At 39.8% G+C, this 13,838-nt stretch overlaps 2 protein-coding genes across 4 annotated transcripts in view; one reads left to right on the top strand and one right to left on the bottom strand.

Annotated features, from left to right (window-relative positions):
- HEXB (hexosaminidase subunit beta) overlaps nt 1–5,298 on the top strand; it is a 30,712-nt gene extending 25,414 nt beyond the window's left edge. The window contains exon 14 of one of the 2 annotated variants that reach the window (XM_090038104.1): nt 4,572–5,298. In XM_090038104.1, the coding sequence (XP_089894230.1) occupies nt 4,572–4,593 (22 nt within the window). In that variant the 3' untranslated portion in view covers nt 4,594–5,298. Of the gene's footprint in view, nt 1–106; nt 318–4,571 lie in introns of those variants that run through there. The other variant, XM_090038103.1, reaches the window with a different exon arrangement.
- Nucleotides 1,726–13,838, bottom strand: part of GFM2 (GTP dependent ribosome recycling factor mitochondrial GFM2) — a 28,751-nt gene continuing 16,638 nt past the window's right edge. For both annotated transcript variants that reach the window (XM_090038101.1, XM_090038102.1), the window contains exons 12-21: nt 11,080–11,228; nt 10,181–10,321; nt 10,002–10,101; nt 9,037–9,226; nt 8,259–8,335; nt 7,459–7,597; nt 7,110–7,295; nt 5,317–5,432; nt 2,590–2,772; nt 1,726–2,173 (exon numbers count right to left, since the gene is read on the bottom strand). In XM_090038101.1, coding sequence (XP_089894227.1) covers nt 2,048–2,173; nt 2,590–2,772; nt 5,317–5,432; nt 7,110–7,295; nt 7,459–7,597; nt 8,259–8,335; nt 9,037–9,226; nt 10,002–10,101; nt 10,181–10,321; nt 11,080–11,228 — 1,407 coding nt within the window. In that variant the 3' untranslated portion in view covers nt 1,726–2,047. The remainder of the gene's footprint in view (nt 2,174–2,589; nt 2,773–5,316; nt 5,433–7,109; nt 7,296–7,458; nt 7,598–8,258; nt 8,336–9,036; nt 9,227–10,001; nt 10,102–10,180; nt 10,322–11,079; nt 11,229–13,838) is intronic.

Genomic DNA, 13,838 nt, shown 5'->3' with positions numbered 1-13,838 from the left:
ATAAAATTCTGCTCTAATCAACTCTATAAACAATGCTAGTGTCTTAGTTTCTTTACTAGTAGTTTATTAAACATGTAGTATAATCAGACTAATTTTATTTTAACAGTCGTGGAATAGCAGCTCAACCAGTGTACGCTGGATACTGTCCTAATGAAGCTAGAGGCCCGTAACTACCACATGAAGAATCTGCCAAATCACCTACAGTGCCTCCAAAGGAAATGAATCTGCATATTCAGGATGAGATTTGCACTAACAGTTTTGAAAGTTGGATGTTAATTTTACACTTTTAGAATAAAAATTATGTGAATTTTATACAAGCCTTAGGTGGAATAAAAACTGCTTTTTAAAAAAGAAATAAAAACCATATTCAAAAACCCACTAGGAGTGAAGAGATTAACCAATCAACCAAAACTTCCTCAGTCAAACTATAAATGACAGGTTTTTTCCATACCTAAAAAAACATATAATTCCAACATGCACCTATACCATTACCTGACACCGATGTAAATGCATCTTTAACTTGCAACTAATGTAGGGATTCTTTACAGTAGCATCCTGCAACATGACTACCGCAACCAGATGATCAATCAGTATTAGTAAATGGCAAAAGGACACAAATCCTTTTGGCTTATAGCTTTGTACAAAGTAGAACTTATTGCCAATAGTTATCCATTACCTGGCAAATGCTGTTATAATGCACACACACGCACACAAGTAAGCATATATATTTGACAAGAGTATTTAAAGTTTGGGGTAAGTGTAGAAGAGGTAAGTTTTATCTGATTTCTTCACATACTTTGGCTGGGTTATTAGAGGGCATGGGGAAAGAGCAGGTCTCAATTTATGTCTAATCCTTAAATTTACTTTGAGTAACTCTTGCAAGGGAAAAATGAAACTAGGTAGGTCTCTTCTGTGCTTCTTTCTCTGGTAACTTTCAACAAGTACTGAAAATCTACAACAGTGAATTACTGACAGGCTAACCCCCACATCATTGCTCAAGGGTTGATTCATACCTCAAGCTAGACTTTGAGCTTGTATAACAGAGCTAAGAATTCTATTTCAAATGAGTCAATTAATATTAGGCACAATCACCTTTACAAAAAAAATTCTACACTTATCTTAAACAGTATTTTCCCCTTTCTTTCAAAGGATTTTTTTTGCCTTATCCATCTTGCCATAAAGTACATAGTCTGTTTACTCTCTTTTATGCTGCTTTAGCAGTTAAGTTCAGGATGCCCTGGATCAAAGAGTTGCATAGATTTCATAGACATTTGGGCTGGAAGGGACCCAGGAGGATCATCAAGTCCAGGCCACTGCCCGAGGGGCAGGAAGTCACTAGGAATCATAGGATCCCAGCAAGATAAGCATCCAAAGGTGTTTTGAAAGTGTTCAAAGCGGGTGCTTGACAGGAGTGAGTTTAATGGGAAGGAAAACTATACTTACATCCTCACAGCTTCACACACCAACAATAATAATTATGATCACCTGGGGCATCTTTACCCATGTTCTGTAGATGTGTGGTGGGGAGGGGCACTTTAATTTGAGCGGCTCTCAGAGCTGCTCTAATTAAAGTCACCCCAGCATCTCACATATTGGCATCTCCACACTTCAAAATGGCATCAGAGGCACTTAAACTAAAGCTCATTAAATGATTCATGACAGTGCGTCAGAGCAGCATCCTCACATGCTTCTGAAGATCAAACCAAGAAAGAGTGAAGCGTGACATAATTTCCATTACTTAAGTTTATTTCTGTAGATGAAACATTTCTTGTAGGGGCTTGGAATGTTGCTTTCAAGACTGCAGCTCTTCTTAAATGGCTTTTGGGGAAGAACTTTATTTAAATTATATCATCTAAACTGCCAAGCTGTTTCAGCATGCCACAGCAGGCTTATCTTTTCCCCTTAAACCTTCCACTGGATAGTTTGAAATCCTAAGGCAGCTAAAGCCATGTACTCTTTGACAAGCCTCCTTGCTGCCAAGTGGCTATGGCAAACATGTCCCCAAGAAACATTTTAGTGAAAATAAAGTAAATCTTTGTTCTTCTGATTACACGAGCCCTCTCTTCTGAAGCAATGCGTTTTGCTCTTGCATGTTCATAGCTTGGTAATTGGCCAGTTCCAAAGTAAAAGTTGCAGAGCCTGATGTTAAAGAGCGCAGAGCTGTGGAGTAGCCCTAGACAAACACAAAATATGTTTAAAATGTTACTTTGCCAGTCCAGGGTACAGTGAAGGTAAGCACTGATTTATTAGCCAAATTTAGTTGGTGAAGAAGCTGCTGTAACCACTAAGTACGAGTACATTAACTATTTTAACATGGTATCTGAAATGAAGCTATCCTATTTCCAACAGTAGTTTAGCCACACACAAAAAAAGTGTTTGGTACATGATTCATGCAAAACAATAATACATCATTCTCTTGTCACAGCTGTAAGAAACACTTTCAGACATGCAGCCTCCAGAACTCTTGCTTAAGAGCTTTCATCCATTAGAAATACCGGATCCTGATTTACTCATATGAAAACTGAATTAAACAAGGGCACTTTTTTTTTTTTTAATGAAATTGTTCTCACAATTAATCTGGCCACATACCATCATTTCTGCTAACGGAACAGCTGCAACCACAACCTTGTTATCTTGGCGAGTGTGGATTTCTTGTACCTTGCCTCTCCTCTGGGCAAGGTCAGCAAGTACTGTGCTGAGATTATCTTCATTAATTGTAATTTCCAAGCTCATCAAGGGCTCCAGCATTTGTTTACTAGCTTTCTTCAGAGCCTGAAGTGGAGAAGAAACAAGTTACCTTATTCCTTTATAAAAACAAATTCTTCCATATAAAACAGGCAATATTGTAAAATGTATAGCTTATAACACCTACTTTTGTCTCATGCTCCCTACTTCAAGGTGCGTTTCCCTATGAAGCATATTAAATGAGAAAAGGAAACTTACGGCATAATAATGAGTATAACCAGGGAAAACTGAAGTAATGGCTATGAACTGGAAGACTGTTTAAGTCTTAACACTAGGAAAAACTTCCACGGTTAGGGTGCCCAGACTATGGAATAAACTCCCTCCAGAGGTGGTGCAATCACCTATCCTGGAAATCCTCAAGAGGAGACTGGACAGTTACCTCTCTGGTGTCACCTGACCTCAATTGTCTTTTCTGCCTAGTGTAGGGGGGCTGGACTCAATGATCTTACATGGTCCCTTCCAGCCCCTAATAATCTATGAATTTATCATACGCATTCATATTCACCTTAGACAATCAGTTATTGTCATCTCTGATGTACTAAGCAGGGGTTTTCAGCCTTTTTTAACAAGTGTACCACTTCTGGCTCAGTTTCAGCTCATGCACCCCTTTATATTAAAATTTAAGGGGGGGGGGGGGCTGCTGCACATGGCATTGCACTGCTCCTGGGGCAGTTGCAGCAAGGCACAAAGCCCAGTGCATAATGACAGTCGCTTCTGCCCCACACACAGATTGTGGGGGACACGTGCCCTCCAGGCCTCCCTGGGGGTGCACAGAGCAGCAGGAGCCCCACCCCTACAACATTTTTAAGTATCCCTAGGGGTACACATACCCCTAGTTGACAACCAGTGTACTAAGAGGTAATGTTCTGGAGCAGCAGAGTCTAGCAAGCTGTCTCTTGTGGGGAAGAGGATGTTCTAATCTGAGAGAAGCCATGGCATTACAGAGATCTGCTGCCCCAAGAGAAACTCTCCAAGGAGTTATTTAACTCAGGTTGTTCCCAAATAAATTTTTCCTATAGTGGCCATTTTTACTCTAGGAGAGCAGTGACTCTCCTAGGAGAAAACATCTGTATAATGTCCCAAAGACTGTCATAACATAGTGATATGGAACTGGCTACTGCAAGTCAGTGTATTAAAAGAAAGGCTATAGGGGAAGAAAGGCCAAAAGGGGAAGCATTAAAAAGCTAGAATAAGCCAGGTGTGACAAATTAAAGGTCTAGACTACCATTTTGGAAGATTAGGATCATCACTAAAAGGACTGAACAGTTTATGCCAGAGAAGAATTGTAAAAAGCAGCTCAATTATAACATCAAAATGTGTCCGACTTCACTGTGTGCAGGAAGCCATATACTACTTAGTCAACCCAGAGTGACACACAAGCAAAATAATAATAATAGGAAAAATAAACCACAAACAAAATAGTAGGAATCAGGGAAAAAAAAGAAGAGAAAGCCTTTGTGTAATTTCCACAGTGCAATAAAACAATATTTTAAAGCAGTGGGCACCAACTGGTTATCATGGAGCCTCTGATAGTCAATCTCAGTCTGTCAGAGGCTCCACAACTGGGAGCAACAGGGCACGTGGCTGGGATGAGCCATGCCCCCTGCCACCTGGGCTGGGCTGAGTGAGTGGGGTCAGACCCTGGCGGCTTGCTGGGAGGGGGGGTGGTAGATCCTGGGGTGATGCCCTTTACTTACAAAAAGTGATTTTCCCTATAAAAAGGTTGGAGACCACTGTTTTAGAGGTTTCTAAATGGATTTTTCAAGACTTTACTCAATTCTACGGATTCAGACAGTTTGATTTCATTCCATGTCTTCATGCCTTAGATACACTGGTGACTTTCACTGAAAACACACCAGAAAGCTTATAACAAAGGATTCCTTTTTGACTGACACTAACTATGATATATGACTGCTGAAAAGTGGAAAGCGTCACTAAGAGAATACCTACAAAAAACAGAATTGTAACAAGAAAGATTGCATGTACTGTTATAATCTTACAAAATAAAAATTAATGAGAAAGAAGAGTCAGAAAAGACTCAAAAACATACATACATACATACATACATGATACGGAAGATGCACATAATAGTATATTTCCACATCATATATGGAGGTTTCATTAGATCAATATATGAAGTGACATTACATAAGAATGGAGTGTTCATTTTACATCTGTACAAAAAAAATCTTTTAAAATCATAAAATATGCAAACCAATAAAATCCAGATATTCCTGAGGCAATGAGCATTTTCCAGGTGTAAAGATTTATACCACTATCAAAGGCTTTCTTGTTAGAGACCAAGGATGCTTTGCTAAGTTCAAGTATTTTGCTGAAAACTACCTTGCTAGAGATGATGGTCATGAAAATCCTGCAGAGTAACAAGGGTAAAAATGGAAGATTCTAGACATCCCTCATGTTTTAAGAATTCCATAACATGGAACAAAGAAACAGATAATAACCTACATTGCAACTTCAGAAAGGCTGCATCTCATTTACCAAACTACTGTTTGTTTTACTAATACAATGCAGCATAACTATTTTACATTAGTTCTTCTAGTTCTGTTGTACCTTTTGCATGCAACGAGAAACACAAGCAGACACCATTGGCAGAGAAGTATCAGGGTGCAAAGTCACTGAATACACAGTCACTGCTACATCTTGAATTGGGAATCCTAGCAGTGGTCCTACATAAAGAACGAACAAGGCGTTACCATTCAATGCTGTTTTTCATATTAACCAGGGGAAATGTTTTTGCATTTATCTGAAGCCTGACAGTCCTCCTCCCTCTGATGAATAGAGCTACTTCTCATTCCTTCTCTTAATGTTAGTTTTATCACTGCCACCATCACCTTTCCTGAATCCCTTTAAGGAAGGGTATTTAGACACAAGCCAGTCACAGCTGAGGAGGTTCTGCAAATGGAGTTTCTGAGCCAGCACAGAACAAATTTTTAAGGACCAGAACTGAGGCTCACTCCACAGTAAAAAGTGGGAGCAAATTCTGCACAAAAGAATGATGTAGAAGAAACTCCTCACATTCCCTTTTAAAAAGTTTTTCTTCTCTCATGACTCCCTCTGCCAGGGATTTTATTTCAGAAAGGGAGTGATCTGGAAGAAGTTATTACTCATACTACATTAATGTTCTGTTTTGGGAAGTTAAAAGGGTTAGTAACAAAACAGCAGTGATCAGTCTTCTTCAATAAGCAACTGCTGCTCTATCTACGAGATATGGTTTCCAGTAGAGGCCTAGATCACTGTTCTGAATGGATTCAGCACCGATTTGGAGAGATTCAATGATATGGATTGGCTGGGGAAAGGCAGGTACAGCTGGACAGCTACAGGTTCTCCTGCGGCTCCTCCAACTGTGCCTGCCTCTCCCTGGGTCAGGGGAGCCGTGGGAGAAGTCCCCATGGCTGCTCTGCCCAGTCGCATCCCCACCCAGCCCGGCCAAGCCTCCCAGCACTTTAAAAAAAGAGTCCTGCACTCACCGGCTGCAGCAGCAGTGATTGGGGCCTCTGGGTGAATGTGGCAGAGCCCTCCCCGTGCAGCGCAGGGTAGTGGGGATTGCCGCCACCCCTCTCCCCCCCCCAATCCCACCTGGCACCCGTGCAGTGCAGCTCAACAGGGCACTGCGCACTGTCTGGGAGCTGGGGCCTCTGGGGCTGAGTGCTGCCGGGTTCCGGCTGACACATGAAGTCACCCCAGCTCCCAGGGGAATTGAACTGGTTCAATTCCCCAGCCCCCAGTTTGATTTGCCCAGCAGCGCTCAGCCCCAGTGGCTCCAGCTCTGAGACAGCACACAGCACCCTGCCGAGCCATGCTACACTTGTTCACGGAGTAGCTGCTGCACTGGGGGGGGCGGCGATCCTCACTGTCCCTCACCGCCCTGCGCAGCACGGTGGGGTGCTCTGCCACAAGCCCTCAGAAGCTCCAATCACCACTGCTGCAGCTGGTGAGTGCAGGGCTTTAAACAAAATGCACACACAAAAAAAAGTGCCAGAGGCTGGGCTGGTTAGGGCAGCCATGGGAGCTTCTCCCACAACTCCTCCAGCAGCAGCGCTGGGAGCAGGGCATATGTCCCGCTGCCACTTGTCCCCTTCCTCCTGGAGCGAGCTGTGCCCGCATTCCACCTTGGCTAGCAAGCAGCAGCCATGGCACAGCCCCTGTTTAGTCTATGGCCGAATCTCCGAAATCAGCCGAACCTTTCCAAATCTATTTGGACGCCTCAGATCGATTCACAGCTTTTACTTGGTCTCCCAATTCAATCTGGATTTGGAGATTCAGTCCTCTGAACTGAATTGGCTACCAAAGCGTCGCACAGCCCTAGTTTCCAGCTTTTTAGTTACTTGTAACAGCTGTATTACCTTGAAGAGATGCACTGCTAATTCCATTTTCTATAGCTTCCTGAAGCTCTGGATGAAGTGGCGCAGTGAAATTTTCAGCATACTGAACAACTGGTGGTATTGTTGCTCTCTCCCCTGTCCAGGGACTCACTCCTAGCTCAACGGTCACCAAGTGCCGCTTATCTCCTATTGTTCTGTCCAGTGTATCTGTGGATAAAATACAGTGAATATTTTAGCATGTGGTTTTAGCTCAATCCCATCTAAAGGTTTAAGGTAAACAAATAACATCAGAAAACCACTTCAGTAAATGACTAAAGTAAATACATCAAAAGGATAGAGTGCTAATACTCTGTGCACTTGTTCACTTTACCTGTAGCTTGAACTGAGTTTTGGATGGTTTCTCTATATGCTACCTGAAGAGGTCCCAGATAGGTCTCAATTCCATATTCACGTTTGATCCGGTCATGAACAATTTCAATGTGAAGTTCTCCCATGCCACAAAGGATATTCTGGTTAAAAGCATGAACTAAGTGAGAAAAGGTAATAAAACCTATGCTTGTAGGGTTGTAGGCAGAAACACCTAATTGGTTTTCAATACACATTATTTAGGAACCTACTTTTACATACTGTGCTGTTCAAATGCTTTTACCTTTTCTTTTTTTAAGATCCTATAAGAAACGCAGATATTACAAGTGGAAATAAGGAGGCTTTATGACTTATTTTGGGTCCCACACTTAAATGAAGATGGCAACTACAGCTCTATTACTACAAAAATTGACCATTCTTCCCATATTAGTTTTTCAGTTTAGAAAGTCTGAATTTACTTTTAGAATTCATATAAAAACAAAATATGTGCTATTTAGATAGCACGAAGATAATCTTGCAATCTCATTCAATCTCTCTTCACAAAGAAGGGTTTTATTTCAGTCTGATTATCCAACACAGTAATTCTACTTATAATGTGAGCATTCACTTTTGACCCTGAATTGTGAAAATATTTAAGTGAACTAAACTGGGGAGTGGGCTTGACCCTTCTGCCAGTAAAATATATTGTGGTAATACTGAGTTTTATATGTTTATATTTAAAACAAAAAACAAAAAACAAACAAACAAACAAAACAAAACCCTCAAAATCTGTGGCTCAAATGAATAATATATTAACATTCTTACTTGGCTAGTATCAGGATCTATCTTCACTTTTAAGCTTGGATCCTCCAGCTGAAGGCACATCAAGGCATTATCCAAGTCTATATAAAAATATCAAATATCGTTATGTATGAAAAATGCTACTAACTAGTGACTAGCCCAGAACAGTAATAAGTTCACCCACGGGTCAGGTTCTGCTCTCAACAGGAATCACTGAGACTGCAAATATAGCCATAAAAACACATGTTTTGGCCCTATAATTCAGATGCTAAATCATTTCCAGTTGCATACTCTTCTCAACTCAGATTATGTGAACCCAAAGTGTTGTGGTAATAAAAAAAGCACTCTCTCTTTACTCATGTGAGTTTATTACATCATACAAAAATATAAGAATGTCAAGTTAACTTTTATCTCGAATGAAAGTGGCTTTTAAAAAAGACAAAACAAGGTTTTTCTCACTCAAAAATAATGGGTTACTGAGCAAGACAACCCATACTAAATCTGCTGATATGGGAGAAGCAGGTTAGTTACTTCAAAACTAATCATTTAAATGGGAATGAGAGGGGGAAGTAAAAAAATGCCACCTCTTCTACAATAAAGAACCAAGAATCTAATCTTTAGTTTCCAGCCAAAAACATCATGCAAAAGTCACGCACCATATTAGCAAAGCCATACCACATTAGCAAAATACAGAAACATGGCATTTGTGCAAAATCACGAGGTCTTACTGTATTCACTGATGCCCACCATATTAGTGTGTGCACATTAAGGGTCTAAAATTGTTCAAGTAGCTGTGCTATACCTGGCTGCTGGGTCAGTGAAGGTGGCTCTATTGTACAAAAGAAGACTGGCTCTGGAATCTCCACACCAGCCAACAGAAGGCTTGCTACTTCACTGCTACGACTCTGCTTTCTCTCAACATTTCTTCCAGCTCGATGGGCAGCAGCGACAGCAGAGGACTTTGATGAAACAATGGTGTCTCCAGTGGCACTCTATAGCATGCCAAACAAAGACACTGTATTGTTTGCAAATAACTGATTTTCATCACAAAAGACGCTTACAAACAAGCAATTATTATGGGTTCTCTTGATTACATTAAAGGAAAAAGCCAGGAGAGCAGAAACACTAATTATGTAACCCTGCTCACCAACAGACCAGCTATTATAATACTTTCTTTGCCATTTTGCTTTTAAACACAGTATAAGCATTTGCAAACTGTATAGAAATTCCTCCATGTACAAGATGGAATCCTTTTTAGAAAAGGTAGTATGACTGAGCTGTGCTACATGAACACCAGGATAAAAAGGACTTCCTAGCTGAACTAACAACCTAAACAATGAAACTGGCAAGTAGCTCGTAAATTAGCTTGGTGCTGCAGTGACTGTCTGGACAAAATAGTCAGCAACATAGTTCTTATTTCACATTTATTGATTTTAACCCTGTCTCTGACATCACATTTGATGGTATATGAGAAAAACAAACTTTTCACTTACAAGACCAGCTTCAGTCTATTCCCCAACTAAGCTGGCATTTCTTCAGATCACTTTCTGAAGTTGGTATACTGTCAATTTTCATTTGAAAAGGAAAAAAATACAGCTAGCTATTTAGAGATGTTAATATTGACAAAATGAAACAAACTCAAATATTTTATGACAAAGGCAAAAAGTTTTAAACTAAGAGAGCGTGACAATGTTTTTCAGATGTATGACGTAAATGTGCCTTTTCAAAGTAAGCTGCCCATAAAGCAAGCAAACATTTTTCCTTTACCTTTTTTAGCCCAACTGTGAGGGCAATATTGCCAGCTGTCAGTGAAGGTATTTCAACATGCTGGTCAGCAAATGGCAGGATAACGCGACTCATTCTCTCCCTACAAGTTAAATGTTCATGTTAATTGCTACTCAAAAGTGCCAATGCTACAACCAATAGCACAACTCACTCTTACTCACGTGTAGTTTTTGTTAATGTTGTATACAGCTGATTGAGGTTTCACAGAGCCTGAGTAAATGCGAATGAAAACTAGAGGCCCACGCTGTTTATCATGAATAACTTTAAATGCCAGGGCACACAAGTCATCTTTGTACCATTGCCTGAAAAATAAAGGTAACAAATTAGGACAAGCTTCATGAGATTCACTGGTTAAAAAAAAAAAAAAGGCACCCCAGCATTTAATTACATTTCCACTCATTTAAACTAAGCTTCTGTAGTGACAATTGTTAGCTCTCATTAACACCACATTAAATGTATACCCCAAAGTAAATGTATACGATTGGTATCAATCCCTGTAGTTCCAATGGCAACAAAATCAGGTACATGCTGAAATGTGATATAATCAATGCAGTAAAAAGCCTAACCCCACCCCTGCACAGATTTTAGATAGCACTGGCTGTGTAGTTATAAATTATATTTTCAATGAAAGCATATTTTGAGCTGTGAACAAACATAACATTTAAAGTGCTTCAAATGCCTTTGCATTTGAAAAAAGCATACCGTCTGAAGTATTATAAAAGCAGCCAAAGCACACCAAAATAGTATATCTTGAAATGAGATGCTATTTAGAAACACTTCACTTCAAGTTATGTTTGCATAGAGACAGGGGACCCAAAGACCCTCCAGAAACCCACAATTGTCCATTCTCTGCCACACCGTCTAAGGAGTGATGGAGAAAAGGGTAGATAGAATGACAAACTGATAGACAGCCTGATCAGATGCAGTGTCCCTGTATTCCAAAATGAATAAGAAACAAGTCAAAACCTTTAAAAATTGTCTCATTTTGGAAATAAAATAGGTTTAATTTGTACTTTTTCCAGATAATTTTCCTGTTCCTTTACCTTCTCAATGCACTTACAAGAAGTCATAGGAACGTTCATTAGGTGCAGGCAAGTACATAACAACAGCATCCAGTAACAGCTGTATGCCTTTATTCTTCAATGCACTGCCACATAGCACAGGCACTGCTTTCTGAGCCAGCGTCACTCTTCGTATTGCAGATTGTAACTGCAGAAGAGAAGAAATGGGAATATTTTCAATTCTGGTATTTATACAGATGTATGATTTCACCTTGATTTCTGCTCAGTTTCAATACATGAAAATATAACTAGGGAAGAAGCAAAAAAAACCATGGCACAATTCTAGAAAGCCAAACAGGGACCCTTCCACAATATAAAAGAAAACCAATATGTTAACCAATTTAAGATTTTAAAAGTTATTAATTTATGATCTTCACAACTACTACAATTTTCCAAATTAGGTAAAATTAGAGCAAGTTCTTACACTGCTATAACCATCACAAACAATAATCCACATGCAAGTCAATCACTACTTTCTACTCAATTCCCCTCATTAAAAATAACCGTTTTTTTCTTCTGTAAACTACAAAATAAAATCCAGCCACTTAAATATTTACTACACCTATAAAGGCAGATCAGTACTACACCATTACAGGTACACCTCTAAAGGCAGATCAGTTTATGTTTTTCACCTTTGTAAACAAAAGTTAGACGCAGGACTCATGCACAGAAAATTAACCCATGACATCTTATATCTCAATATGTACAGAAAACCAGAAGTATTGAAGTTACATACTGAACTGTTTCAAGGCAGATGCAATTTATTCACTTGTCATTTGGGAAATAATTTGAACAAATGTCTGAAGATGAATGTAAAAGCCAACTAGTAACTAGACATTACAGATCAAATCATTTCACAACAGATAAAAAAAATCAAAATCTTTTATTTGAAATATTTTAAAATCAGATTTTACATATAAATTTATTTTTATGTTCTTCCCATTATATTATTAAGTGGTTATTTTCTACTTGTTGCCTTAGTTTCATAGAAGTTAAGAGATGCTCTGAAGCGTTATACTTGAAAAATGCTAGTGGTACACTGAAAAGACAAGTCACAGCCTCATAAGTAGCCTTCTTGTTATACTGTATTTTCTCATATACCACATGTCTCTAAATACAACACACACCTTCTTTTGGGAAAGCAGAATGAAGAAAGAACATTTTTTCTAAACGGGGCTAAAGGCTGACTGCAGCAGTTGTGGCTCTGAAAGTTAACACTAACGCTAACCCTGAGGGGTAAACTCTGTCCCTTTTCTTCTCCCTGCTTTCTGATGCTGGCAAAGGTAGCCATCTTGCAGCAGTGTTTCTTTCCATGCTTCTATTCCAGTGAAGCACCTTCCCTGGTTAAGGCACACACCCCAATTTCAGATGGCTATTTTCTGGGGAAAGGGTGGATGAGTTATACAAGTAAATACGGTAATATCATGAATTCAGACATTAAATTGATAGTCAAATAGCACAGGATTATATTTGCAAACAAAATTAACTTGATATGCTGACTCATAAAATCACAAAAAATTAAAAGACCTTCAACCAAGCTATACCATCAGGGAATAAACTATGCTTGTGGAACTAAATCCCACAGGCGTTGTTCCAAAATTATGCTTTTCAGGTCTTAGATCCAAACTCTGGCACCTAAATTTAGGCTCCAGTATTTTACAATGTTGGTGCACGCACAGAGAAAAAATAACTATCATGTACTGAAGTTTAAACAACTTTTCAGAGTTAACACCACAGCATTTTTTTCAAGTGACAACAATTTTCTACCACTAGAGGAAATTTTTAATAAAAATACAATTTTATTACTCGAAGCCAATGTGCTTAACTCTACACCCGTGGGTAAGGTCCTACTGAATTCATGGTGGAAGCAGAATGCATGGCAGGTCCTTTAATCTGGCATGTCTCTACCCCATGTGATCCCCGCTTCCCCCATCCCTGCTGCTCAGTGGAGGACCCCACTGCTCCCTCCTGATCAGCAGGGAAGCTAAAACCGCTGTTTTAAACATGGTGCCATTTTTGCCTCCCAGCTAGTCAGCAGCAAACAGCAGGGCTGTATGGAGCTGCTCAGCCAATCAGTGGTGAGAGGCAAAAACAATGCCTTATTTAAAACCACAGTTTTCGCCTCCCCACTGATCAGGAGGGAGCTGCAAGCAGGGCCCCTCCACCAATGGGGGGGAGGGAAGGAGGGAGGGAAGAGGGAGGTGGGGACCCACAGGGGAACCTGCAAATTAAAGGAACCACTTTCACCTTAAATTTGGTAGGTCCCTACCCATGGGAAATCCTATTAAAGCTGATCTGAATCTTTCCACAGACTTTCTGGATCAAGCCAAAGAACTGCACATGTAGATGCAACACAAGGAGCTGCTGTAACAATGCTATCCTAGACCTCAGATTCTATGATACCCAAACAAGTTAACACAGGCCAACCCTGTTCTGGTCCCTCCTGTGAAGAAAGGAGTATCATTTTTGTCAGATGCCAATCCTGAAACTCACTTCACACCAAATTTTGCTCTGTTGCATTGATGTAAATCCAGAACAGTGCAAAGCAAAAGCTAGTGCATTACATGTTGATGATCTAATTGTCCCTTCCCTTATTTTCCACTTCAGCAACTACTTGCGTTTAATAAAAATGCTCATAATAAAATTACTATGGAAAGTTCCCAACATGATAATCACATGCATTTGCAATATCAAATGAACCTTGATATGCAGCTGAACATATTTCTTGGTAAATTCACAAGACTTTCATCACCAAGTT

The sequence above is a fragment of the Crocodylus siamensis genome, chromosome 3, assembly GCF_052110815.1.
Source record: "Crocodylus siamensis isolate JL-2025a chromosome 3, ASM5211081v1, whole genome shotgun sequence".
NCBI lineage: Eukaryota > Metazoa > Chordata > Crocodylia > Crocodylidae > Crocodylus > Crocodylus siamensis.
Note: the sequence above shows the minus strand (reverse complement) of the source record. Positions and strands in the feature narration are given on the sequence as shown.